Genomic DNA, 25,635 nt, shown 5'->3' with positions numbered 1-25,635 from the left:
AAGACTGTACTAAGATAAAGGCGATTTAGCCCACACACCCCCACCTCTGGGGTAGGTTAGCCGTTAGCGAACCACCCCCGTGCGATTCGGTGCGGAATTGGTCGCGCGAACGCGGGAAGACGTCAGTTGCGTAGCGGCGCCTCCAAAAGATATGCACGTGATGGAAATTGCTGGTGTAAATGAAGACACATACCACACCGTGCGCTTCACGATACAATTTTTTTTTTTTTTGAGAGGTCAGGCGTCGCTTACAGTGCTTGTTGGAGGGTCAGATACAATCCCTCCGCCTGTCCGAACATCGAGCGTTTGTTGTTTGTTATTCCTTGCTTTCTTGGATGCGCATATGATGGGTGCTTGCCTATCATACGGTACCTATGGAATTTTGTATGTTTGCAAGGTAGCTTGGTAAGTAAGTAGGTATCTATCTATCTGTGTAGTATACAAGATGGACCGGGTTATATGTGCCATGCCGTGCGAACGGGTGCTGCTCTAGGTTGGATCGGATGGACGGAGCTTCATCTCAAGTATGTAGTATGAGAATGCAGAGAATAATCTGTCATTACGGGTTCAATTTTTGGCTCGTCGAGTCTGGGCGTGCACGCAGCCAAGGTATCTTTGGTATATGTAGAGCAGTAGGCAAGGTACGGGGTAGTGTCGCATGCCCAAGGTAACTTGCACGTGCTAGCCTTAGTCTGCTTACATAGTAGACTAGTAGGACAAAAAAATATAACTACAGCCAGGAGAACAAAACGAAGTAATAAATTCAAAGAGGCCGGATATCAGTCATGACATCAAGTGACAAATCCCTCGGTATTTTCTACGTGGTAGTTGTCCGTTGCCTGTTTCTGTGTATAAGACCTAGCAAGCCAGTCAACTCACCTGGGCCAGTTTGATTGGTTATTATTACGTCTGCAGAACCTGGAATAAGCTTGATTACGAGATACAGCCAACGAAACGGAACTCCATATAAACTAAATACCCGTTTGACCCGGAACAATTACTCCCAATATCTCCGCTTATAGCAATACATTTTGTAAAACAACACAACCCCCCTGTCTCACAGCGCCAGCCGTGCCACCGCATCCATCATCGAGATTCTGAACGACATGTGGCTCTAAGGTATACCGGATCTATCTCCCTGACGTAGTGCAAAGACCTCAACAAACCTCAATCAGCAAGATAGCCTAGGCCTCATATGTCTTGATCTGACCCTCGGCGCTCAAAGGCTGAACAGCGCCGGCATCTGGCGGCGCCTGGAAGCTGAGACGCTCGCCATCCATGGTCACATCTTGTGCCATTCGGAGGCCTTGCTCCCCACCAGTTGCAACGGCCGCCTTGAGGCCATCCTGTACTTCGCGCACCCGCCGCCTAAAGGCCAGACGGTCAAGGTACAGCTGCTGCCGCGCCCTCTCAAGCTCCCGCCTCTCAGCCTGCAGCACGGACTCCATGTCGTTGAAGAACTTGAGTTTCATGTCTACTTTTTGCAGGGTGACATTGACCGCAGCCGACACCAAGCGTGTCATCTCCCTTTCCTCGTGCGATGCCAGACCGCCAGCCCGAGAGGCAGTAGCAGCAAGGGGAATACCAGCAAGGCCCTGGATAGATGTCTTGGTCGTCGTGGTTGTAGTGGTTGTCGTCGTCGTGGTCTCCTGTTGAATGTCAACGTCCATGCTGTCGCCATCCTTTTCCTTGCCCTTTCCGTTGGTTTGTGATGAGTCACCAAGCTCAAGCTGCTTCCTGAGCGCCTTTGTGAGGTCCTCATACGAGCGGCCAGCAGCGGAAGCCACGCTGGTAGGATCAGCCAGCGTTGCCAAAAACGCAACCACAGACAAGATCGGGTTGTCGGCATGCGAGAATGGCAAGAGTTTATCATTGCCGATGGTGGGGAACCCAGTCGGGACATTTGCTTGCAGCGGTTCGGTATCGAGATACTTGTCCTCAATATCCAGCTGAAGGAAGTGGAGTGCACATTCCTCGCGCGTCCGCGTGCCAACGTGGTTCGCAATCTCGCCCCAGTCCTCATCGTATTTTTGCAATGCCTCCAGGAGCCTAACAGTCTCCTCATCGGTCCATGGTGCCTCGCGATCGACGGTAGCGGGATACTGCGGGTTCTCCATCTTTTCGTAGCCCATGTTATCTTCCTTGGCATCCATTCTTGAGCTGGCATAGCATCCAGGACACAACTCCTTCTTGGGGACGTTGGCGCCACCTTCGGTTTGCACTTTGTGGTAGTACTCCCTGGTGCAATCCTTGCCGCAGGTAAAGCATGTGACCTTTGAGATTGGTGCCTTGGTGAGGCCATCAGTGGCGGAACCAGCGGCGCCAGCAGGAGTGCCGTTGGTGGTAGGAACATCGCCGTTGGGCTTGATATCGCTGGAGGAGAGCTTTGTGCCCTTTGCGCTTGCCTCATATATGTTGCGACCAACTTCGAGGTTCAGCTCCGTCTTTGGTGCAGGTGCAGCAGCCGCTTTGGCATCTGTTTGACCGCTTGCTTTCCCTTGGAGCAAGACAGGGTCTGCAGCAGGCTGCCACGGCTGCAGACCTCGTGGGGTGTCGCAAATGACCCTAAAGTGTCCAGTGAAGGGAGGTCCCACCGGCGCTGGTCTTTGCTCAGCATCGACCTGTGACCAGGGGGACAATGTTATGTTAGAACGCGGTTACCGTGCGGGTTACCCATGTTTGAACGGAGAATTCCAATCTCTTCTCACCTGGTAGTTAATGAGTCCCCACTGCTCCAAAAAGGCATGCACCCTCATGATGGCGCACACATCACCGGCCAGGTTGCGCCTGCAAGCTGTGACGGTGAGATACTCGGCCGGGTTAAGACGATATGTGTTAATCATAAAGTCGCGGTAGTCCTTGTACACAGCGGGAGTTTTGCTGCGATTCCGGCTGTTGAAGAATTCAGGCAGTGCCTTTTTTTCGATGTTGTTGATAGCGTTCATGTCAAACCAGACAGTGTAGCTGGGGAGAACGATAGCATAAGTCTGGGATATCAAATGCTCGCGCGCCGCATTCTCCAGAGTCTCCTTGGATTTGGACTCTTGGCCTGCGCCATTTGCCGCCGCCTCGCCATCTTTGGGCTGTGCATCGGTCGGCACGTCCTGGCTATCGCGCATCTCTTCATCCTCACGAGCGCCTGTAGTTTCAGCCGGGGGCCCCTCTGGCGCATCGATTGGGTTTTCTGCCGTTGGAGGAGGGGCGGGGGTTGTGCTATCTTGCTTGATGGGTGGATCGGCTGAGATACCCTCTGACATCTGGACATCTGCATAGGTTTTTTGCTCAATGTTAGGGATGTATGCGATCGGAAGGTACATCATTATTCGCCAATCACAAACCTTCGGGCGCCTTGGGAGCCGTTGGCTGATTCTCGGACTCTTGCGATGGTTGCGCTACAGCTGGGTTGTTGCTCGGCGATGCGCTTTGCGCGACACTGCCGAATGTGGTGGTTCCATCCATAGCTGGCGACGGATGCGCGCTCCGGAGAAAACTAATGGGAGCTCTGATTGGGTTTCTGCAGCCAACGACGAAAAAAGAAAAGCTAGTCGCGCCCGGTTACAACAGTATACACTCGAAAAATCCAGAAACAAATCACTGCCTCATCGAATACGTGTCGCAAGCAGATGATTAGAAATGCGTACGAAGGGTTCGAGGCACTTTGTATGTGGTTGTAGGGTGTCGAAAGTCGATGGATTTGAATTGGGGACAGGGACACGCGCGATGGACCGACCCGGCTTCACTAGGTGTCGCGTCGAACCGAAGCGTGGATTGGCGAGATAGGAAATTTGAAGTCCGTGCTAGAGCTACCCGCCAAGGGTTATTTTTGCCTGCGAATCGAGGCATCAAGATCAACCCTAACCCGCTGCCTGACCTGTGCGTGCGGTTTGTCCAGTTAAACCAAGGCCGTCAACCCCGGTTATCCTCGGGAGAAGGTGGATGGCCTCGGCGGCGCAACGCATTCACAGCACAGGCGTCATCGACTTGAATTCAATTACTCTACTGATTGACCCATTCGGCATTTCCGAGGTGCAACATAGAAATCTTCATCGCGACCTTTTTCAAACCCCACCAACGAACGAGCCCTATCTGCTTCACTCTCAGCAAAAGCAAAGGGTTACCCCGCCGACACCAGAATGCTCTCGGCAGCACGAAGAGCCGTGCTCGGCCAGGCTTCGACCAGGCCGGCGTCCGCAGTCTTCGCAATGAGCCCTTCCGCTTTTCGGAGGCTGCTCTCATCACTTGCAGTTCTCGAGCAGCGAGATGGCAAGCTTAATGCCGGATCTCTGAGTGCAGTCACAGCCGCGCAGAAGCTTGGAGGTTCTGTACACGCAATTGTTGCTGGGTCCAGCGTGAAGGGTGTCGCAGAAGCGGCTGCCAAGGTCGGAGGCGTAGAGAAGGTGCTGGTGGTCGAGAACAGCGCATACGAGAAGGTGAGACTTGATGTTCTGTTTTTCTTGAGATTGCTCGGATAAAAAAACAAGGTTGATGCTGACTGCTGTTGCTCCCGCTCTTTCCAACAGGGTCTCCCAGAGAACTATGCACCACTCCTAGTTGAAAACATCAAGAAGGGCGGCTACACCCATGTCATTGCCGGCCACACAGCCTTTGGCAAGAAACTGATGCCTCGGGTAGCCGCTTTGCTTGACTCGCAGCAAATATCCGACATCACGGCCGTCGAGAGCGAGGATACCTTTGTCCGCCCAATCTATGCCGGAAACGCCATCGCTACGGTCCAGTCAAGCGATCCGATCAAGATCATCACCATCCGAGGCACGGCCTTCCAGGCTGCGCCGGCTGAGGGAGGATCGGCAGCTATCGAGGACGGTGCCGACCCCAAGGCCGAGTGTGAGTCCGAGTGGGTTTCGGAGGACCTCGCCAAGTCGGACAGGCCGGACCTCGCGACTGCCGGCCGTGTCGTTTCCGGTGGCAGGGGCCTGAAGTCCAAGGATGAATTTGACAAGGTTATGCTGCCGCTTGCAGACGCCCTGGGCGCTGCTGTTGGTGCGTCGCGCGCAGCCGTAGACAGCGGTTATGCCGACAACAGCCTGCAGGTCGGGCAGACGGGCAAGGTGGTTGCGCCGCAGCTGTACATGGCTGTTGGTATTTCGGGCGCAATACAGCACCTTGCTGGGATGAAGGACAGCAAGGTCATTGCCGCCATTAACAAGGATGCTGATGCGCCAATTTTCCAGGTCGCGGATGTCGGTCTGGTTGGGGACTTGTTCGAAAAGGTACCAGAGCTAACCGAGAAGCTCGGCAAGTCATGAGTAGATTTGGTGTTTTTTACAGACGCAAGATTTATATGATATAAACATAAAAAACAGAGTAGAGTACGGACCAAACCGCTATAGAGCTTTGTACAATTATCATCCTGTTACCACCTCCCACGAGTTTGGTTTGATCATGAAACCACTGACAGCATAGCTGCTGTTGTAGGTAGCTTCTCTCTTTCTTTTCCTTTGAGCTGGCCCTTTTCCCTCTCGGCCTTGTCTATCTTCTGCCAGTCCTGCCAGTCTAAGATCCTGGCATCACCTACCGACACTTCTTGGGCAACCCCATCCCAACCGAAGACGGATCCGGAGCCTTCTTCATTTCCAGAAGAGAGGAACTCGGCACCCGAATGCCAGTCCTCCACGACGGCTTGACCAGTAATGAAAGCATCCTCCATAGTGGATGCGATGACGCCCGTAGGGCCTCTCTTGACCCAGCCTGCACAATACAGACCCTTGAAATGCTCCTGTGCCATGGCAGCGCCCGTGGTCCTCACCTCTCTTGCCACGCGCCCCAGGCCGTCATTGCGTAGGATTCCTCGGTGCTCATCAAACTCGATTCCGAGAGAAGAGAAGCTCGGCAAAGGTACGGATTTGTAACCGATGGATCTGAAAGCAACGGAAGACGGCATGGTGATGGTTTCGTTTGATATGCCCTGAACGTTGGCCTTGGGATCAAAATTATTCGAGAGGATTGTACGGTGAAACTCAGTAGCGCTCAATCTTGATGGGTCCTCTGGGCTGCTGATAAACTGCGTGGGAGATAGACAAAAGTCCAGGGACCACGACTTGGAGGACTCTGCGGGCGATACGGGAGAAGCCTTGAGAAGAAGGTCCATTAGGCGTTTTGCAGGTCTCTCCTTTATCTCCTTGGGGTTCGGCACAAGTGACGCATCGACAGGGTGCAACGCCACACGATCCAGCTTAACCAACTCTCTGAGCTCCTTGATGGTAAAGGCAGCCTGCATGGGGCCTCGACGACCAACGATGTGCACCCTCTTGATCCTGCTCCTGGACAAGGCTTCGACTGCATGCTCTGCAATGTCCGTCTTGCGCAACACATCCACGTCCTGAAGCAACATTCTTGCAACATCAAGGGCCACGTTGCCCTGGCCGATGATGACAGCCTCTTCGCCCTGTGTGAGGTCCGGGTCGAGGCCAGCATGCTCAGGTAGGCCGTTGTACCAGCCGACGAACTCACGTGCCGAGTAGACACCTTTCTGGTCTTCGCCCAGGATCCCGAGCGTCCTGTCTTGGATAGCGCCATATGCAAAGACAACGGCGTGATAATTGCTCAACAGAGCAGACAAGGGGATTGTTGCACCCCCGTGGTGGTTGCTGGGGCGATCTATGCTCACGTTACCAACGAATCTAAAGTTTGGCGACGCAGCAACCTCGTTGAACTTGTCTTGGCAATTCTATACCCAATGCGTGTTTATATTGTACTCGTTATTTTTATGTTGTTGTTTGTTATTGCCCAGGAGCATTTTGGTGATACTGCTGATGATACTAATGTCATAGGTCCCTCCACTAACCTTAACTTCCGGGTGGTCAGGAGCAACACCGAACCTCACGAGACCAAACGGCACCGGCAGAGCCTCGAACATGTCGACTTTGGCGTTTTCAATCCGCGACATTACATGATAGGCTGTGTAGAAACCAGCCGGCCCGGAGCCAATCACGGCCATGCGAAACGGGGTTTCATGTCTTTTTGTGGTGCTAGGTGCAGATGCGGCCCTCGTCTGGCTTCTATTTAGATGTTGCTGTGCTTTTTGGACCAGTGCGCTGGAGCGAGCAACCGAGTGACTGCAACATGGTGTGACAATGCGTGGTTTCGTTCTTGCTAGTACCAAATGACGCATATTGTGAAGTTCAGAGGAGCAGGAACCGAGTGCCTCGTGATAAACGTGAATTTCTTTGCTTTCGCCTCAAGAAGTCAGAGCTATCCGAAAAGAAAAGGTTTTGGATGCAGTTTATTATTAGCGCTTCAAAATCGATAACTCAATTGACGGATTGCCAAGCCCCCAAATCGGCGGAAGCTTCAGAGACAACCAAGGAGTATGAGCTTTACTGTGGATCATTGTGAGATTGCAGGGTATTCCATGTCCCCTCCACCACAGGGCTGGCTTGATGGCGGCAGGTAGTTTAGCGCGTAGCTGCCCGAATGAGCTTGAGACGTCATGTTGCCGTGGTAACCACGGAGCTGGAAAGTGTACCATGCTCTTACTACCACGCGCCTCGTCCACCGCCCTTCGTCCCACTCTTGAAATGCCCGAAAGCTATAACCTTGGGCAAGGTACCATGCCTTTATTTCACCTCCTTCTCCAAATATCAACAGTCGGTTCGATCTACGGACAAATTTATAGCTACTAAAGGTACTTTCGTTCTTCTTTCTCACTTTGTTTTTAAGCTGGACGGAGTGGGCCGTCAAGACAACAGCATTCCAGTCCAGAAACACAACACTCGCTTCGTCCTTTCGGCCCCTCGCCGCTACCAGAGGGGTTTCTCATCACAATTGCAAGAATGAACTCAGTTCAGCGACCTTTCCTCTATGATCAGGAAAAGTACGATGATGCACGTTTCCCTCCGACCACGTTCGATCCCAAGGCCGTCACTCGTGCCAGTTGGGAGGTGAAACCACCGCGACCCAAGCAAGAAGGACCATTAGTCAAGTTCAACCAGCATCCTGAGTGAGTATCCCGTCATTTGTGGGCTTGGAACGGTATGTCAGGCTGTATCAGGTCACTAACTCTGGACTGCGAATCTCCCATGTCTTCAGTGCTCAAGCCGTTCTCTCGCACCGGTCCAACAACAAGAGGATTGGCGAACGAACAAAGAGATGGATCGTCCGCTTGAGAGTTGTGCAGCTCTGTCTGCGGGTTCCTGAGCTGATTGGAGCAGTCGGTATCCTTGCCATGTTCATTCTCTTGACAGATGTCCCGGAGTTGACTTCTTGGATCATGCGCATTTCTGTAAGTTCACAAACGATAATTTCGCATTTGTGCATACTCACTCGCATTTTCTCTTGAGGCACGAATGAAAAACAGGAACCACTGCTAACATCAAGCTCAATCGTTCGAGGCTGCCGGAATCACTACCCACAACACATACTCGATATATCACCTCCAGCGACCTGCAGGAGAGCGTTCACCCGCCTCTTCTGCCGGCTACATGGTCTTCTCGTCTCTTTTTGATCTCACCGGTCTCGGACTGTTCACGTTTGGTGTTATTGCCGTCATCAATGACAGTATGCATTGGGGATCCCTGATTCGCGGCCCTTCGCAATTGCGCGAATACTTCATCAAGGCTGCCTACTACGCTCTGATTGCTAGCGCCGGCCTTCACTTCGTCTCCTTCATCATCTCGGCCTGGCTTGCTTACCAGTTCCGTCAGATCACACACCTGCCACCCGATATGAATCCTCTCGAGTCTCATTTGACTGCGCGTCGCGTCCAGGCCGGCCGCCGTCGCAAGGACCACAAGCGCAACAAGTCCTCGGTTGCGACTACGTCCACTAGTTTCACGGTGGGCAGCACAAGTCGCCTTTCTACCCCCATCGAGTCCCACCACCGCTCTGGTGCGCCCTATAAAGATGTTTCGGTTCAACCACCGTCTGTCCCCTTTTCCCACACCAGGCGTGGTAGCGATGTCAGCGTGTACTCCAAGAGGGACTCACGTATCGACCTTCCGAGCCATATGTACCAGACATACTCCCACAGCGCTCCGAGAGATAGCATCAGCAATGCGCAATCACACGCCACGGCCCAGAACCTGCAAGGACCAGTCCGCCCTATGTCGGTTGCTTCCATGTCCACATCACCCCCATCATATCACCCTACTCAGCCGCAAACACAGTCTCGCGGCTTGTACTCAGGAGTTCCACTTGATGAGCAATCAGGAGCCCCAGGATCCCGCGGCAGCAGCAGTGGCAGCAGCCAGGGCCGTCAGCCCAAGTTCACCGAGTCCTGGATGCCGACCAAGTCCCTTATCCACCGCACGCAGCAACGCCAGCAGATGGCCATCAACAACCTCGTTCTTAGCGCTGCCATGGGAGATCGTCCTTATTCAGTGATCAGCCAGCGTCGTGATCTCGGTCATGACGACGGCGTTTCGGACGAGTCCGACGACGAGAATGAGATTGTTGCCAATGGTGGACTCTATGACGACGCTTCCCGGTACCGCCGGAACATTGCGCCCGATGCTGACGAGTCCGATCTCGGTAGCAGCGCCCCGCCACCAGTCCCCTCACACCGACACACTGTTTATCTAGACAATCATCATCCTCTTCGCCTGAACCCTTCGACGCCCCCACGGCCCCAGACCCCATTCGAATACCGCCCAGGCACTGCCGTATCTGATATGACCACCGACCCCCATGCCTCCAACCACAGCCAGGACATTGCAGACTTGACCCCCTCCGCTGAGGTGATCGACACTCCGCCAAAGGCTTCCCGTCGCAAGTCGTTTGGTCGCGAAATCAGCAAGCGCATGACCTGGGCCGGCCGGCAGAGAGACAGCTCCATTCAGCCAGAGTCTGGCTTTTACTCCAAGCCCTATGGTGACCTCCGCTCTCGCACGCCGCCCGAGATGGTGACGACCGTCAACATCAAGGTCGCTGGAACAGGCGAAGGCCGCACCCACACGGAATCCCCTCGCCAAGTGTCGACTGGCAACGACTATTACGACATGGGCAACGGCGTCGGCAACATTTATGCTAGGCGGAACGTCAGCGGCAAGATGGCTGAGGAAGGCCGTGCCGGTGGAGCCAGGAACTTTTTCTGAACCAGGCTTCATTGATTTCTTCGGTTGGAGGTTACGCAGGCTTTCTGGTTTTATGGAAAAAGGCGTTTAAGGGGAATTTGACTGAACTTGGGTTTTTTGTTTTACTTGGCGTTAAAAACAGGGTTAATTTGGAAGGGGAACTTAGTTGACCGGCTTGTATCTGATGTTGGAAGAGTTTGGAGGCACTGTCGCTTCGGAAAAGCGACGCTTACATGTTGGACCCTGTGGGACATTCTTTTTTTTTTTTTTTTGAGGGGGGGCGTTTTGTGTTTGGATTAACGTGGGAGGTTCCTGATTTGTTGGCTTTAGTAACGACGCCATTTTGCTCCGCGAATCCATGTAATGATAGGATAGGTAGATTTTACGTAGCTATATCAACCATGCATAAGGCATAACATTGTGTGTCCTCATGATCCCATGGTCCCACATTGATAAATCAAGTCTTCTCCGTAGGCCCAAAAGAGCTGTAATATTTTTTTATACGGGACGTCGTCTCTATGTATAAACAGAAAAGTCTCCGTTGTCTTGATTATTAACTTCGTCGCCGAATCCATCGCCTTCCTTCCAAAGTCTACCGTCCCACGTAGTACCCAGACCACATAGATGCCTCATTGTTGGTCTCCCGTGAGGACAGTTCCACGGCTTCTCCATGCCTCCCATGTGTCGAACAACCTTTTCCATTTGGGGCTGAGAGAGAGCCCGGCCGACCATGACGCTGCTGCGGCATGCGCGCATCGCAAACATCTTGCGGACGCGGGACGGCCTGGGCACGGTCGTCGCGGTCGTTGTTGGGTTGTCGGCCAGTAGACTGACTAGCTCCTCGAGATCGGTCAGCGAGAAAGTTGTCTCACGGCTCAGGGGCAGGCTGAGCAGCCGACATCGCGAACCGACGGGTGATTCTCCCGACTCGTCCACATCCACGATGAAACCATTCGTCTCCAGCGCTTTCTGGTTTTCGATGATGATCTCCTCCTCGAGTGCCGTCAGCTCCAGGGGTTTGGGTCGAACAAGCCGCTGGGATTCAACAACCGTGCTGGCTTGAAGGCGCTCAAAATTGTACTTTTCATCCGAGGCGTGTTGGTCAATGATGAAGAGTTCGTCATCTGTGAAGCCGCCTCCAGTCCGATTACTGGGCACGACATCCCTGGCCCCTTTGGTGGTAGCCTCGCGGACAGCTATAATGAAGCCGAGATTGAATTGTCCAATTATCTTCATCTGCGCAAAGTCCGACTTGGTGATTGTGAGAGATAGCTTCTGCTCGGCATTTTCGGTATCAGCGTCCACACCGTCAGCGTCCGCTCTCAATGCAGTGTCCTCGTCACTGTGATCACCGGTTGTCGATTGCTCGTCTGATTTTGTAGTTTTCTCCAGTGACGCTCGCCATGTGCTCTCTTGACGATGAACAGACCAATGAGGTAGCCTCAAAGTCTGCACCAGCGTGAAGGTAGAGTCCTTGCGTCTGGACCTTCCTTTCAAAATCATCTGGGATCGCTTCTCCATATCTTTGCTTGGCTCATTGGCTGTCTTCTCGGCCTCACTGATTAGCCTCTGTACTTTCTCCTCTTCCTGTCTCCTTTTTTCCTCTTCTTCTACGTAATCGTCTTCATCGTTGGCTGAATCGACAAACATCCCTGGGCTATCAGGGGCTTCGTTATTCTGTTCAGAATTCGGAGCTTCATCCTCATGCTCCTCAGTAAGTGGAGGAGGCGAGTCTCTCCGCGGTAATTGGTGTTCTTTGTCCTGTGAGCTCTCAATGATACTGCGTTCCTGATCATCGTCATCGGACGCCTCTTCTTCGAACTGGCTGTGGTCTAATGGAGCCTCAAACATCAAATCATCGCCATCTATCTCCTCATCATTCTCTGGGGAAGCATCATCCATGAGTAAACTGCCTGGGTCAGAATCGGACCTTCGTGTCGAGGCGGCCGCAAACATTTGCGTTAGGCGTCCTTTAAACGACGGCAAAGAAGCTTTTCCTTTCCCGGTTTGGGATCTCGACTTGCTACCCTGACGAGTTTGTGACATTTGGCTGGTGCGCTGCCTTTTTTGCGAGCCCCCGATAACGCCGGTGACCATTTGATCGCCAATTGTTATTGTGGCAACCTCACTGGACGGCCTCTTTGATGTCGAGAACGCGGAAGAAGTGTGGCTAGCTTTGATTCCCTGGCTTCTCGGGGGTGCAACTGCTGGAACTGGTGACTCTTCAATGTGCTCTTGAGCGTCATCCTCGCCAAGTTCAGCAGCGCTGGGTGTTTGTGGCTCGGCTTCCGTATCAACCTCTTCGTCGTTATTCTTTTGTTCCACTTCAGGTTCTGCAGGGGTTGTCTCGTCGTTGTAGATGTAGTCACCTCTAAGATTGGACAGGAACGTAGCCACCCCATCTGGAACGCTTTCTTTTCTCTTTTGAGGAGCCGCAACTATACGTGGCTCGGGTCGTGCATCAGATTTACGTTGAGCCCGAGCGCTGATGGAGTTGGAGGCTCCTGTTGACACCCCTGCCAGAGATTGGTTTGAAATGACAGATCCCGAGTTCTGTCTTGGATTTGCTCGAATTGGCGTGTCTGTCATTTCATCGTCTCCATCGTCATCGTCGTCAATCTCCTGCACATCTTTATGTTGCTTTACAGAGGAGAGCGTGCTCTTAGTTCGCCCTACAACCGTTGAGATCTTGAAAGGGGTAGTGGGCTTTTGTGTTATCAGTTGAGAGACAGGAATAGTGATATCCTGCTTCTCAAAAAGCTCGATGAGAGCCTCCCTCATGTTGTCCAGCATGCGGCCCTGATCGTGGAGCAGTATACTCCTCTTATCAGGACTGACATTGACGTCGTAGAGATGAGTATCAAGTTGAATATCGGCAAATATGAATGGCGACTGAGTTGAGTTATAGGTCTTGTAAACCTCATTGAAGACCTTGGCAAACTGAGGAAGGATACAGGGACGCCCGTTCACGTAGAACATTTGCCGATCTGGAGTTTGTCGCCCCTCGCCACGAGCTGGTCGTGAGACATGGCCTCGTACAAATACCGTAGTCGTCTCGCCTTGATGTCGGGTGCTTCCCGTCGCAGCGGCGGTTACCTTGCTCGTCGTCGGCTCCAGTTCCAATTCCAGCTCCATTGCGATAAGAGCAGAGAGCGTTTTTGCGCCAAAAACGTTGACGATGTTTTCACGGGTAGATTTGTTGCCCTTGGTTGAAAACAGCACCGTACGCTTGCCTTTGGTTGGCTGTTGTGATACGGTGAATTTGATGCCGGTTTGAATGCAGGCGTATTGGTTGAGCAAGTTGATGACTTTACCCCATTCACGCTTGATGTTACGCTCCAGTTCCCGACGGCGGACTGGGAGGTTATGAAAGAGGGTCTCGACGGTGACCACAGTTCCCTTTTGGGCCGCAACCAAGCTCGTGCTCTTGAGTTTGCCGGACACCTCAAACTCGAGTTTCGTGCCTCTGGGAACGTCTGACTGCAAGCATGTCGTCACGGTGAAATGCGATAGCGCACATAGCGACGACAGCGCTTCACCCCTGAACCCAAAGGTGTGCAGCGTATCGAGGTCTGCAAAGGACGACAGTTTGGAGGTGTAGTGCTTCAGGGCCACACTTGCATAGTTCTGTGGTGCTATTCCACAGCCGTTATCCTGAACTTCGATTGAGTCCAGGCCTTGGTTCTTGAACCGGACGTCAATGGCCGTGGCACCGGCGTCCAGACTGTTTTCGATAAGTTCCTTGGCCACTGAGCAGAGGTCAACGATGACCTGCCCCGACTGGATTTGATGGACCTATAACAAGAGTCAGACAGACCGTCTAAGTCGTTCATTGTCTCTTCACGCGTCGGGAAGAGCTAGACTAAGTTTTTGTGGTCGTACTCACAACACCAGCCTCAATGGCTTTAATTGTGGCTACGTCGGCCATCATGAGACGTGTTGAAGCACAGCAAAAGGAAGCGACATTTCGAGAGACGGGCTCTAAAGGTTTATCTGTGGAGCTTTATCTCAATGGGATGCCGGGATAGAGCCAGTTTGTCAACATCAACTAGTTTGAGAACGTTATAGAATTTTTACAATGGCCAGACCGAATTGCCCGGGAGTGCCTAATTCAGGTAGAGCACCAAAACTAGCTGGAGCTAGGTGCAATACTTTACGTCAGGCACCTTACGCGACTTGCCCGGACGCGTTAATTGGACCCCACCTTCCACGAAATTAACGACCCGCTGGCTTTAGTTTCCCCTAACCCTTTGGAGACCTGGTTTGACAAGCTGCTCATCAATATTCCCATTGGAAGATTAAGGGGGGGGGGTGCGAAAGAAAACCAAAGTGACAAATAATGTCTTTTCTTTTCGCGTCAATTCGACAATCTATACAGCCTTTCTAGCCAATTTTGGCACATGCAAGCTAGTTTTTTTGTGTTATTCTTCATTTGTCCGTCTCTAGTACAGGTCCGGACGGATCTACCTTACATACTTTCCACCCCTTACCCTTCTGTTGCAAAGGCCAAAGCCCCTGGCACCACTAGTATCTTCCACGCCGGTGTCGTTGGATGCTTGACCCTGCTTTGCGATACCATCAATAGCTCGCATAACACCCAGGCATGCCACCAGAAAAGCTTCTGCTGCATCATAGAGGTCAGGGCCCATTGGCGTGTGCTGGGCTTTGCGCTGTCGCAATCTGGGATGAACCCGGCTCTTGATGGTTGTTTATTTACCGATGCGTGCCGAGGACGGCCTTCAATGGCATTACTCGCCTCGAAAATCTTATCTTGTCATCGAAAGCAGGCCCCTCGCTTGTTTTGGTGACTGCCTATCAGAGGCAGAAAACTGTTCTCGGGTTTTTCAAGCCGCCCGCGGCTACTTGAATGTTTGGGACTGAATGGACCCGGTTCTAGTCATTATCCTTGTTGAACCTGTAGTCTCCAACGTGGAATGTGCCGGACAACAACGGTTTCGGGTGTCATGGCTCGGTTTTGGGGACCGCTGTTAGAGCTAACGCCTGCTGAAAGCAGGAACTTCGTGATACAGTTGAGCATACGCATGCTCAAGGAAAAAAGCTCTTTCCCATGAGTAGTTCATAGTATGCTTTCTGGTCCATCTCACTCCCTAGAGAAGGGTCCTCTTCTGATGGACCTTCATGAATAGGCTCGGGGTTGGAGGACATGGCAACAAAATCTTCCAGAGTTTCACCCGGCGCGAAACCGAGCGATCCAAGTGTTTGAGAGAATCTATCAGAGCTGTTTGGGTACAAGTCAGCACAAATAAGCCACCACGTTGCGTTGATGATGTATTTGACCCATAGACAGGTAAAACCCAATCAGCTCTTTGCACTTACGATCTTTCTGCGTCCTTAACCACCAAGTCAGAGACTGAAAATGACAGGCCCAAACTGTGATCCATGCCGTCAAAAATATTTTGGATTCCGATTCCTGTGAGGCTACCGTCATGTAGTGGAGGCGACGTGAGAAAGCTACTATGTTTCGGCCGTGGTGATTCCTTCTTGGCCGGCTGCCATTCTGCCCCCGGCAGGGGAGCTGGTGGCTGTGACCGCTCAGAATGAGTACCCTGAGCCGCAACAGGTCTTTCGTTCCCCTTTGGCGAGCCTTCCTCTTTCTCTGATACTGCAGCCCCGGTCGTTGCGCTCACAGCCGCCTCGTCGCCAAAGAATGCTCTGAATGCCCGACTCTGCTGCCACGAGGCGATCAAGGCATCTTGCTGGTCGGGGTCTTTGACCGATACAGAGATGGCTTGGCCGTCCTGGTCGCTTTGGGCTATTGCCGCCTCCACCATGGTATCCAGCTCGGGTATCAGGCTCAAGGCCACGCCCCAAGCTGCTGCACTCTCCCGCATGCTGTGTAGGGCATTACGATATCCCTGCGCTGGACCTCTCTTCTTCTGGGGTCGTAGGTAGAGGCACTGCTTTCCGTGCTTCTCACAATAGCCGCATCGTGGCTTTGCGTTGTCACATGGCTGGTGGTTGACGTGACAAAAATCACAACTGAATTGAGAGAAGAAAAAAAAGAATAATCAATCCTTGCTCCTTTGCCACACGGGAGGCAAAGCCGCAAAGAAGTGGTTGTTTTCAGTCAGCCCGGAACTTATATTTAATTTTTTAGTGGCTCCCATCCTGATTGCTCTTGGGGGAAACTTACGCCCGGGAGCTCTTTTTTCTCTTGCGGGGGTTGGCAGGCTTTTCCTCACTAACCGCATCACTGGCCGCCGCCGCCGCCTCCCAATCTGGCACATCCGGCCGGCGTACGGCGGCCTTTTCGGTTGCGGCAATAGAGGCGACGGTGCTCATCATCGTCACATAGGGGCTTTGTTGATAATTACGAGCATTGCCTGTGACATAATCGGATGGTTGAGCCGCATACAGCCTGAACCCCAGCCCATCGGCAAGCCTGCGCAGATTGCCCGGTAAAGCCGAGGTGGAGCGGGGTGGTGTGCTGTTCTCCTAACCCTTAATAGCTTTCGATGGGCACGCAAGCACGGCAGTTGAATTCATTACTAGTTCTAGTCCTCGCCGAGCGGGGCCGGCCCAAGCAACATCGGATCAGGCGTACATAATTTACACTGCAGCAAACAGGTGACGCACACCAACGTGCATGTGCAGCCTGATTTATCAGGTAGGAAAGCCTTGTATTGGAGTGAATAGTGCTGAAGATCTAGAATCTATAGCTAGCGGTCCGGAAAGTGTCTGCAACGCAGGGGGGGGGGGGTCTAGTCTGAGCACTGAGACTAGGTACTACTATACACAGGGGTGTGTTGGACTACTAAAATTGCTTCACGTGTGATACCACGTGATCCCGGAGCACGTAGCACAGTCTTCAACCGATTCATGCGATCACGTAGATAGTTACAGACAGCTAGTTACCATGTTACCATGCAATAGAATACCGTTATTTTTGTTATATCGTTTTTACCGATCGCAGCGATCATACGATTCCTATCAACACTTTGCACATAAAATCACGTGGATCTCAGTTTGGCTCCTCAGTCTCGGGGCAGGGAGCGGGGTTTAGCATGGCGGGGTTTGAAGACATACATAAACTCCAACCCCCGTCTAGCTCGCATGTGAAGGGAGATTTGATATACCGTATGTGGTTGATGAGGTAAGCCACAACAATTGTCATGCACTCGTAGAGTAGTAGTATGCCTGCAGACAGGGAAAATGTATTTCCGCATACGAAATTGTCAGCAAGCCGTGGATTATCCCGCTACATCTGCCGTATTAGACAGGAAATACTTCAAAAGATCCATATCCTATCCCGCTCATTTTCATAATCTAGGAGTGGATTCCGTGACGTGCATGGCGCCTTACTTGCTGTTCATATTGTGCCGACTTTTATCACCGCATGGTTCGATGGAAGGAGCATGCACTTTCTGACCCTGCCGCCCGTTCATTTTTGATGTTCAGTGCCGGCTCATTTTTTCTCTCGACTTTTTGCTCTAATCTGCATGCGGTTTGACGAGGAATTGGGCCTTTTGAGTATCACTTGTACATCTTTTGGCTTGCACTGGAAACAGGTCCCGACTGCGGGACATCAATTCTTTTTTTATTTCTTTTTTCTTTTTCTCCTTCTTCTTATACGGCTGGTCTCTTAAAAGAAACAAAAACGAAATTGCCTTGAGGCGTCGGGCGCATCTAAATGAACATCTCGGCACAGCAGGAGGAAGTTAGCGCTGCGGCCCTGGCGATGACAAAGTCGACCGCTACCCCCAGTTCACCCAGAAACCAACGTCTGCATGACCAGGATGCCTCCATCATTTTGGTGGGATGCAGGGGCGCCGGAAAACGGTCTCTGGGCTTCATAGCAGCCCTTCATCTCCGCCGACGTCTAGTAACTGAGGACCATTGCTTTGAGCAAATCACCGGTGTATCCAGGGCCACGTATTTGCGACAACATGGCAAAGATGCATTTGCACGCCAGAATGCAGATGTATTCAAACGAATGTTAGATATGAACCGCAACGGCTGCATTATCGTATGTGGCATGACGAGTCTCTCGGACGAAGCCCAACATATCCTGGATCAGTATTGCAGGTCGAATCCGGTCGTATATGTCCATCGTGAGAAGGACCAAATGAAGAGGTTTCTGGACCAGTCGGATGCGACGCAGATATTAGCTGCGGACCAGAGTCATAGGCGCTGCTCCAACATGGAGTACTTCAACCTTTTCGATCCCTCCAGCACCAAATATGCGTCAATCGACGATACTGGGTCTCCTCGGTGGGATGCCTTATCTGCGAGCTCCTCGACCCTTGTCAACGCAAAAGAGGATTTCACTACGTTTCTGGACTTGATGCAAGGTCAGGGCTGGCGCCGGAAGTTCCTCGAGAGCCCATTTTCCATACACGCTCTGCCACCCGAGTTCAGACAATACTCCTACGCTCTCAGGCTCCGTCTCTCCTGGCTATTAGAAATGACGGTTTTGTGGGATGATCTCGAAGCTGCCGGCGACTGTGTTGAGTTGATAGTGGATTGCTGGCCAGATGACTTGCCCAATGTCATTGCCAAGCAGGTAGCCCTCATAAGGAGGAACCTGGGCTGTCCATTGATATTTCATGTGGAGGAGAACCCAAGGAACCAGCGCCGTAGGGGCCAAGAAGAGAAGGACGCGGTGGATGCAGACCTGCTCGAACTAGGCCTGCGTCTCAATGCTGACTATATCAGTCTAGACCTGCAAAGGAATTCGACTTTGATAAATCGGGTCTTGGAACGCCGGGGGAGGACAAGGATAATCGGCAATTTTTGGTATCTGGGAATGGGGGCATTGGCTTGGGCAGACCCGTCCCAACTGGACAACTTTGTACACGCAAAATCCTTGGGATGTGATGTGGTCCGGATGATAAGGTTCTGTTCTGGCGACAACCCGGTAGAGCGGCTTTTGGAGCTCAAAGAGACGATACAAAGGACGGTACCTGATCCGAAACCACCTCTTGTCGCGTATGACTTTTCGGTCCTCGGTGCGAGAACACCTCTCCAGTCAAACATTCTAATCCCAGTGAAGCATTCGGGCATGGACAACACAGACCACCTGGCCACTGTCTGCACTTACGAAAACTCTTTCAACCGACTCTTCACTCAGCTGATGCTGGATCCCCTTCGGTTCTATGTCCTCGGCGCGAGCGTCTCGTACTCGATCTCGCCAGCAATGCACCAGGCCGCATACGACTTCTCGAGGATCCCGCACACCTTCCAAGCTGTATCATGTTCAACACTTGGGGAGCTTTATCGCATCTGCTATGATAGCTCCTTTGGTGGCGCTTCTCTGGCCGCACCTTTCAAGGTCGCCATCATGCCTCAGCTGAAACTCAAGAGCCACCATGCCAGCATCATCGGCGCGGTCAACGTGCTTCTTCCACTTCGGGGCCAAACGGGCTCTATACTCAGCCACGCAACCTCCAGGAACAAGGCTGGTCCCGTAAACAATTTTTATGGTGACAATACGGATTGGAGCTCCATCTTGACGTGTCTCAAGCGCTCCATTAGTCCGCGAAACTATGTGAGGCCATCCAAGACAACTGCGCTGGTTGTCGGGGCCGGCGGTATGGCCCGAGCAGCCATTTACGCTCTGGTTCAGCTCGGCTGCCGAAACATTTTTATACACAACCGTACACAGCGGAATGCGTCTGAAGTAGCCGAGCATTTCAACAGTCTTGTCAGAGAGAAGAAGATCGCGACTACGCCTTCACAGCCCCAAGTCTGCCACGTTCTACCATCTCGGTCGCGAGAATGGCCTGATGTGTATGAGCTGCCGACAGTCATCATATCCTGTGTGCCTGCAGTCAGTGCTGATGACGGTCTGCCTGTAAACTTTACGCTACCTGAGCAGTGGCTAAGCAGCCCGACGGGAGGCGTGGTAGTGGAGGTATGTGTCACAACACATCCACGTTTCTTTGTCCATTGAAACCCTTAAGGGTCTGTACTGACTGATTATAGTTGGCGTATGAGCCTCTTGTTACGCCCCTAGTAGCACAGATCCGGGCATACCAGCAATCTGTATCGCCATATTGGGTACTGGTCGACGGTCTGGGAGTGGTTAGCGAGATGGCGATAGAAGCATTCGAGCTGATGACGGGTAGAATGGCTCCAAGGAGACTGATGAAGCAGGTTTGCAGAAAGGCATATGATCAACAAAGTAGAGATACATCATCGGTGTCGTGCGGAGGCTGATCGGAGTTAGTAGCCTCGAAATTAAAAATGGTGATCAAGAGCTGTGATTGATTATTCTTTGTTTGGACATGATGAGATTTTGAAAAGCCAGTTTGGTAAGAAAACCCATCGATCCATTACTTTCACCGATGAGTTACCCAAGACCATCAAGGTAGAGGTGCCCTTTGCACATCCCTCCCCTCCACACATATCGGGAGACTGTGAACTTTATACAGAAGTCTACCTAGGTACCTTCCTAGTTGGGTAACAGAGGCAAGTATTGTTCAACCACAGTGCAAGTCGAAGTGTCCAGTCCCGCTCATCCCTGTTCAAGTCTCTGCATACCTACCTTACCTTAGGTACCTACCTCAGCATGAGGAGGCCCCTTCCGCATCTGCCATTCGGCCCTGTAAGAAAGGAAGTGGCATTCAAACTCGAATTCTTGCCACTTTTACAATTCCGACTTGGGGTAGGTACCTTACCGATCTTAGGCACCCAATGGCCAAAGTTCCACTATTACAGAGAGTGGACGAGCAGCCAGACACGAGTTGTTCCTAGAATCATGATCAATGTACCATCCTCATCCGACCTTGACTGCAACAACATGGTTACCGATTCGAAACAGGGAATCCCATACACGTTTTACCTCTAGCCCACCGCAAAGAACCCAGGATCTTAGCCGCCTGCTGCAGTCGGAGATTGTCTCCCAGCCTTGTTATCCGTGCACTTACCTGATGGAAGACAGCCCCCTAGACATTCTGAGACCCTCGGTCACGCGCAACGGAACTCCAGACTTGGGACAGACTCCGCTGCAGGCCACCAGTATACAAATCAGCCGGCCGCGGTTCAACAGTGAAAGCATTCAAAATGTTGAGACTTGCTCATCCAAGACGACCAATCCGGGGTGTGAGGATGAATTGGCCGCCACTACAGATGATGAATACATTCTCTGTACCGTCGAGGGAAATCTGGCCCGAAGACCTTTGTTGAAAAACCACAGGGTCTTTGCGGAAGTCCCAGAGTCTGCGTATGGAGATAATTACAGTGAGTTCTGTTCTTGATTCCAATAAGCCGTGGCGGTGACGTCAAAGGTTGCTCTCCTCTTCAAGAAAAGAACTCTGATCTGGTTCCATCGTGAACGAGCGGAATAGTGATTCGCAATGCGGGAGAGGTCAAAGTTTCAAAGCCAACCCGAGAACCCAGCTCGCGGTACCATTACAGGGTCAAATCTGCAGTGGAGCCGATGAAACCCGGGGATTCCAACGCAAGATTCCTGAGCTGCGTGAGACCAGTACCCTGGGGCTATAAAGCCTTGGGTAAGGTGAGATCAGAAAGCAGGCACATCTGGTTTTCTGGCGATGGCTTTACTAGATCAGAGGCTAGACCCACGGGGCGTTTTATTGGCTCAAAGCGCAAGGCATCAGATCTGACCTCCGCTATCGGTCTACTTGATCTTAGCGGACTCTCACAAAATGGCAGTCTAGACCAGAATAAACCGACTGCCAATGACAACGCATTCAAACGAATAAGACGTACGCATGTAGGCAGCGCGCGTGATCTAAATTTGAACAGCACGCAATCTTCCCGGCGCAAGTTTGAGCGAAAGTCCGACGCCAACACGGGAGACGGCCCTGTTCTTCCATCGAACGACCCTCGACGTACTGTGGAGGGCTCGAGCGAATACCCCAGTGTTATTTCTCAAACTCCGCAAGTTTCTCGGCTGGCCAGGTCGTCATCCCTCCCTATTGTTCCCATGACTCCTTGGGACGTTTCCGCTGCTATCTTGAAAGGTGCAGGGGCCATGAATTCAGCTGGTCAACGGGGCTCAACACAGAAAACCTGGCAGACATATGAGTTATCGGATTCTGAGTAAGAGGGCTAAACCGGTACTGAAGCCCGTGAAAGAGTGTACTAGCATTGCTGTGAGTCAGGCAGAATACCGGGCAATTTGATCCCCAATATTCAATCAGGTGCCTCTTTTTGGTTGGAAACAGTCTCTTTTGGAGCTTGATACAGATGTCTTATGTATACTGGTGCTATCTTCCCTCCTCTTTTTTCTCTTCGCTTCAGTTACTAGACCTGAGCCATACAAATGCCGATATAGTCAAGAGCAGCCGGATCTCAAACTTGCTCTCATTTCAAGTATGTTTCTTCGCAGAACTCAACGATGGTGGCCTTGATCCGTTTTGGTTGCATAATAACGTCTTCTCTGCGAGGAATGGATCTCCCCCCTGTAAGCACGCGTGTCATCCTCTACCTAATAGTCCCGTGTTCGCCACCTCCACCGAGATGTCATTGAACGGAAACCCTAGACTCCGCCCTTGGAGGCCGGGATCGGCTAATCAAAAGTTAGACAAAAAAACAAAATTTTACGACGATGATCGGGGGTTGGCACGTACCTTGGGCTCTGGAACGTAGTCGAATTGGCCTCCCATGTTGACCAACCAGACTTGCTGGCGATTCTCTGGCGCCTTTTCGCCCCAGAGCATGACGTGAGGAAATCCTAGGTCGAAAGGCACGGCGCCCTCGATCTCGGCAATCTCCTCGCTATTCAGCTCCAGCGCCAAAGCCTCGATGTTTTGTTTGAGATGGTCGACAGTGCGGCCGCCCTTGAAATTGCAAAAGTTAAATTTGTTTTGTTCCATCAGTCTGTCACGGAAAGGGAAACAGTAAAGGTCAGGCTTCTTACGACAATGGGGAAGACATAAGGGGACTTGTGCATGACATATGCAAGCGCCACAGAGGTTATAATGCTACCCTTGCGCTTAGCAATGGTCTCGAGCACCTGACTGATCTTTATATCAGCTTCTGTGGCGGGTCTGGAACGGCGACCGTCAGTGTTCTTCCTTTGCTCCTCTGTCTTGAAGTTGCCTGATCCAAGGGCGCCCCAAGGCGCGAGTGCCATCTGAGATACCAATTTGTTAGCACCGGGGCTGTTTTTGAGACTTTCATTAGTGTCGAGAGGCTCTCCCGACTTACCCCCTCGTCTTTGGCCATGGGAATGATATCTCGCTCAAAGTCCCTCGAGGCAGCAGACCATTTGCCTTGGTACACGGAGAACTGGCGGAGGCCATGGTTCCTTGCGTATTCATTGGCCTTGCTCACAACCCACGCAGGGGCGTCACTGATACCCAAGTACAGCACTTTTCCTGCCGCCACAAGCTGATTCAAGCTCTGCATAAGCTCAGGGATGGATGTCGAGTAGTCCCACCAGTGGACATAAAGCTGTTTTGTTGCAAGTTGATAGTGTTAGCACCAACTCTCTTGACTGTGGAGTGGTTTACTATAAAAGGCTATAACTAGGCTCGTGGGCTCACTTACGAGATCAATGTATTCGGTCTGCAGCTTCTTCAAGCTTGCATCAATCGACGAACGGAGACTTTTGGTACTGTTACCGGTGTAGTTGGCCATAATTGACCCTTCACCTGCAGGGCCTGAGCGGTAGTTCGTCGTGTATTTGGTGGCAATGACTGAAGTAAAAAGTGCTCGTGTCAACAACCATTTTCTTCCCTTTCTCCTTGAGGTGATGGTCTCGGGACTTCTATTCAAATGCTGAAGGAGAACCTCACTAGGCGTCAAGACCCTCGGAAATTTGTGCACATACCCATTTGGTCGCGGACACCTCGCTTCTTCATCCACTCGCCAATCCATGTCTCTGATTCTTCGAACTGGTAGTTGTTGGCTGTGTCGATAAAATTTCCTAGATAAACAGGAAGGTAAGCTTTCTCGCCCCGGCTGCAAGTTCTTTTGCCCTAACTCGGTAGAACACAAATCAAAGGGCTCATGACGTACCACCCTATGCATAGTAGATTAGTAAATCAGTTCACAGGTACGGTTCGTCAAAGTCCGTGACTGATCATGCAATGCATACCTGGCTGTAGAAATAATCGAGAATCTCCTCAGTCTGCTGCTGGTCACAAGCGCCCATGTGTGCCTTCCTGCATACATTGACGAGGAACGTTAGTCAATGGAGCACATTACTGGCGTATGACTGGGCTGTCATCCGTACCAGCCGTTGCCGAAGTTCATGGCACCAAGACACAAAGGGCTCACGCGGACACCGGCCGTGGGCGACAACAGTCTGTAGCGACCTAAAGGGCTCTTGGCCGGCGGTGCCATGGGAAGTGCCATTGTTTCGAGCGCTGGTTTGCTGTTGATGCTTGCTCGGACAGGTTTGTTGGATTAAGAGAGGAGATGATGTAACAATCTGCACGCAGAATTTCAAGTGGTAATAAGTTTTGTGTGGGGGATTTCTGAGGCGTAAATGTGACCACCAAGTTATAGAGACCTGAGGAGAAGCAGAGGGGTTTATAAACGATAGAACTCGGATTTTAAACGGACGCAACCCGAAACGAACTTTACTTGGTCAATATGCATTCGGGAGGAGAAATCCTAATAGGCCCATCGAAAAAGACCTATGACGGCAAGATCTGCTGGCCAGGATGGAGTAATTCGCCCAGTCAAATCAACAACGCCTATGTATTATCATTACAAAGCGGGGGATGCAACAGAATGCTCCGGCGTTTAGGCGGAAATGTGAATAAAAGCCGTGACCGGAGCTTCCGCAATCCGCAAGGCTGAGAGAAGATTGATCGGTCGGGGAACCTAGAATAATAAGTAGCTGGTTAGTTGTCATCATTTAACCCAGTAATCCTCCCGTCCCCGGTGCGGTCAGCTTCAATTGGGGGGTTTGATTATCCTGGGTGGCAATTCGCTTCGGCGGAGATAGGTACCTAGGTACCTACCTTACCTACCTATCTAGCTCGGGACTCATACTCTGGTTCGAACCTTTCCTGCCTGCCTTGTGCGTACCTACCGATAGGTACCTAAGTAGGCAGGCAAGGTAGGTACCTAAGGTAGGTACCTAAGCAGGTAAGGCACCTTATTAACCTCACTTGAATAACACCAAAGCCTCCCCCCACCTCGAGCCATTCGGTCAAGTACTCTCATCTTGGCTGGCACTGGCCAATATCAAACTGAAAACAGTCCCGAACCGGGAAAGCGCCTTAGGTTTTCACCAACTTACAATACCCGGCCTTTTACCCCAGCTAGGTAATTAGGTACCTACCTACCTAGGTACCTTATGTACCTTACCTAACCTACATTACCAAGCTCTTACCTACCTACCTTGGCTTACCTACCTACACACAGTGTAGGTCGTGTATTGCACTCGAGTATCAACTTTTGCCTCCACTCAAGGTCCCAAGGTCCCGACATAGCAACCTCGATGCCAGATAGATACCTGGGTCTTCATGTGGAAGGTAAGGTAGGTAGGGAGGCGGGTATAGGTAAGAACAAGTCGATCGTACCTAATCAAGACCAATCGCGAGAAGATAATTGCTGACTGCACGACCTTGGGAGCCGAGAATGTACTCCCAAACTGTGCAAGTTTGATAACACGCATTATGGAAGTGAGAATGTGCCCTCATCAACACCGCATCTTGTT

At 51.7% G+C, this 25,635-nt stretch overlaps 10 protein-coding genes across 10 annotated transcripts; 4 read left to right on the top strand and 6 right to left on the bottom strand.

Moving 5' to 3' along the window:
* Window positions 1-848: 848 nt before the first annotated feature.
* Window positions 849-3,735, bottom strand: MGG_01720 (transcription regulatory protein SWI3). Its single transcript, XM_003714669.1, has 3 exons — window positions 3,339-3,735; window positions 2,709-3,265; window positions 849-2,621 (listed from the first exon to the last, which is right to left on the bottom strand). Exons 1-3 carry the CDS (start codon window positions 3,457-3,459, stop codon window positions 1,185-1,187), a joined length of 2,115 nt encoding a protein of 704 aa, XP_003714717.1. The 5' UTR covers window positions 3,460-3,735; the 3' UTR covers window positions 849-1,184.
* A 166-nt stretch (window positions 3,736-3,901) lies between these two features.
* Window positions 3,902-5,408, top strand: MGG_01719 (electron transfer flavoprotein subunit alpha). The gene is made up of 2 exons (XM_003714668.1): window positions 3,902-4,430; window positions 4,521-5,408. The coding sequence occupies exons 1-2, from the start codon at window positions 4,134-4,136 to the stop codon at window positions 5,265-5,267; spliced, it is 1,044 nt and encodes a 347-aa protein (XP_003714716.1). The 5' UTR covers window positions 3,902-4,133; the 3' UTR covers window positions 5,268-5,408.
* Window positions 5,207-7,334, bottom strand: MGG_14814 (NADPH:adrenodoxin oxidoreductase). The gene is made up of 2 exons (XM_003714667.1): window positions 6,806-7,334; window positions 5,207-6,688 (listed from the first exon to the last, which is right to left on the bottom strand). The coding sequence occupies exons 1-2, from the start codon at window positions 7,130-7,132 to the stop codon at window positions 5,402-5,404; spliced, it is 1,614 nt and encodes a 537-aa protein (XP_003714715.1). The 5' UTR covers window positions 7,133-7,334; the 3' UTR covers window positions 5,207-5,401.
* Window positions 7,335-7,541: 207 nt separating this feature from the next.
* On the top strand, window positions 7,542-10,459 carry MGG_01717 (uncharacterized protein). The gene is made up of 3 exons (XM_003714666.1): window positions 7,542-7,960; window positions 8,050-8,242; window positions 8,352-10,459. The coding sequence occupies exons 1-3, from the start codon at window positions 7,794-7,796 to the stop codon at window positions 10,050-10,052; spliced, it is 2,061 nt and encodes a 686-aa protein (XP_003714714.1). The 5' UTR covers window positions 7,542-7,793; the 3' UTR covers window positions 10,053-10,459.
* On the bottom strand, window positions 10,342-14,188 carry MGG_15760 (uncharacterized protein). The gene is made up of 2 exons (XM_003714665.1): window positions 13,918-14,188; window positions 10,342-13,826 (listed from the first exon to the last, which is right to left on the bottom strand). The coding sequence occupies exons 1-2, from the start codon at window positions 13,960-13,962 to the stop codon at window positions 10,548-10,550; spliced, it is 3,324 nt and encodes a 1,107-aa protein (XP_003714713.1). The 5' UTR covers window positions 13,963-14,188; the 3' UTR covers window positions 10,342-10,547.
* Window positions 14,177-16,414, bottom strand: MGG_15759 (uncharacterized protein). Its single transcript, XM_003714664.1, has 3 exons — window positions 16,186-16,414; window positions 15,369-16,031; window positions 14,177-15,270 (listed from the first exon to the last, which is right to left on the bottom strand). The coding sequence occupies exons 1-3, from the start codon at window positions 16,335-16,337 to the stop codon at window positions 15,078-15,080; spliced, it is 1,008 nt and encodes a 335-aa protein (XP_003714712.1). The 5' UTR covers window positions 16,338-16,414; the 3' UTR covers window positions 14,177-15,077.
* An 820-nt stretch (window positions 16,415-17,234) lies between these two features.
* MGG_14813 (quinate repressor) lies at window positions 17,235-20,387 on the top strand. Its single transcript, XM_003714663.1, has 2 exons — window positions 17,235-19,905; window positions 19,977-20,387. The coding sequence occupies exons 1-2, from the start codon at window positions 17,683-17,685 to the stop codon at window positions 20,208-20,210; spliced, it is 2,457 nt and encodes an 818-aa protein (XP_003714711.1). The 5' UTR covers window positions 17,235-17,682; the 3' UTR covers window positions 20,211-20,387.
* Window positions 20,388-21,657: 1,270 nt separating this feature from the next.
* MGG_14812 (uncharacterized protein) lies at window positions 21,658-22,062 on the top strand (the record flags this gene model as incomplete). Its single annotated transcript, XM_003714662.1, has 1 exon — window positions 21,658-22,062. A coding segment is annotated over one exon (405 nt), but the record flags the coding sequence as incomplete, so codon positions are not given.
* A 435-nt stretch (window positions 22,063-22,497) lies between these two features.
* MGG_01713 (norsolorinic acid reductase) lies at window positions 22,498-24,320 on the bottom strand (the record flags this gene model as incomplete). Its single annotated transcript, XM_003714661.1, has 9 exons — window positions 22,498-22,527; window positions 22,589-22,798; window positions 22,879-23,094; window positions 23,169-23,414; window positions 23,511-23,659; window positions 23,794-23,889; window positions 23,982-23,985; window positions 24,061-24,127; window positions 24,199-24,320. 9 exons carry the CDS (start codon window positions 24,318-24,320, stop codon window positions 22,498-22,500), a joined length of 1,140 nt encoding a protein of 379 aa, XP_003714709.1.
* Window positions 24,321-24,713: 393 nt separating this feature from the next.
* MGG_15758 (uncharacterized protein) lies at window positions 24,714-25,593 on the bottom strand (the record flags this gene model as incomplete). Its single annotated transcript, XM_003714660.1, has 3 exons — window positions 24,714-24,794; window positions 25,216-25,237; window positions 25,499-25,593. The coding sequence occupies 3 exons, from the start codon at window positions 25,591-25,593 to the stop codon at window positions 24,714-24,716; spliced, it is 198 nt and encodes a 65-aa protein (XP_003714708.1).
* Window positions 25,594-25,635: the final 42 nt, after the last annotated feature.

This window comes from Pyricularia oryzae, chromosome 2 (assembly GCF_000002495.2).
Source record: "Pyricularia oryzae 70-15 chromosome 2, whole genome shotgun sequence".
Lineage (NCBI taxonomy): Eukaryota > Fungi > Ascomycota > Sordariomycetes > Magnaporthales > Pyriculariaceae > Pyricularia > Pyricularia oryzae.
Note: the sequence above shows the minus strand (reverse complement) of the source record. Positions and strands in the feature narration are given on the sequence as shown.

Bases quoted from the DNA above. Each gene is read 5' to 3' on its own strand.
- MGG_14814 (XM_003714667.1), bottom strand. From the start codon at position 7,132: ATGCGTCATTTGGTACTAGCAAGAACGAAACCACGCATTGTCACACCA. The intron at 6,689-6,805 runs GTTAGTGGAGGG...CATTGGGTATAG, and splicing joins CTGACCACCCGGAAGTTAAG to AATTGCCAAGACAAGTTCAA.
- MGG_01717 (XM_003714666.1), top strand. From the start codon at position 7,794: ATGAACTCAGTTCAGCGACCTTTCCTCTATGATCAGGAAAAGTACGAT. The intron at 7,961-8,049 runs GTGAGTATCCCG...CCATGTCTTCAG, and splicing joins AAGTTCAACCAGCATCCTGA to TGCTCAAGCCGTTCTCTCGC. The intron at 8,243-8,351 runs GTAAGTTCACAA...CAATCGTTCGAG, and splicing joins CTTGGATCATGCGCATTTCT to GCTGCCGGAATCACTACCCA.
- MGG_01720 (XM_003714669.1), bottom strand. From the start codon at position 3,459: ATGGATGGAACCACCACATTCGGCAGTGTCGCGCAAAGCGCATCGCCG. The intron at 3,266-3,338 runs GTTTGTGATTGG...AAACCTATGCAG, and splicing joins GGCTCCCAAGGCGCCCGAAG to ATGTCCAGATGTCAGAGGGT. The intron at 2,622-2,708 runs GTGAGAAGAGAT...CCCTGGTCACAG, and splicing joins GGGGACTCATTAACTACCAG to GTCGATGCTGAGCAAAGACC.
- MGG_15759 (XM_003714664.1), bottom strand. From the start codon at position 16,337: ATGATGAGCACCGTCGCCTCTATTGCCGCAACCGAAAAGGCCGCCGTA. The intron at 16,032-16,185 runs GTAAGTTTCCCC...CTCTCAATTCAG, and splicing joins AGAAAAAAGAGCTCCCGGGC to TTGTGATTTTTGTCACGTCA. The intron at 15,271-15,368 runs GTAAGTGCAAAG...GTACCCAAACAG, and splicing joins GTTAAGGACGCAGAAAGATC to CTCTGATAGATTCTCTCAAA.
- MGG_01719 (XM_003714668.1), top strand. From the start codon at position 4,134: ATGCTCTCGGCAGCACGAAGAGCCGTGCTCGGCCAGGCTTCGACCAGG. The intron at 4,431-4,520 runs GTGAGACTTGAT...TCTTTCCAACAG, and splicing joins AGAACAGCGCATACGAGAAG to GGTCTCCCAGAGAACTATGC.
- MGG_15760 (XM_003714665.1), bottom strand. From the start codon at position 13,962: ATGATGGCCGACGTAGCCACAATTAAAGCCATTGAGGCTGGTGTT. The intron at 13,827-13,917 runs GTGAGTACGACC...CTCTTGTTATAG, and splicing joins AAGCCATTGAGGCTGGTGTT to GTCCATCAAATCCAGTCGGG.
- MGG_14813 (XM_003714663.1), top strand. From the start codon at position 17,683: ATGAACATCTCGGCACAGCAGGAGGAAGTTAGCGCTGCGGCCCTGGCG. The intron at 19,906-19,976 runs GTATGTGTCACA...GACTGATTATAG, and splicing joins CGGGAGGCGTGGTAGTGGAG to TTGGCGTATGAGCCTCTTGT.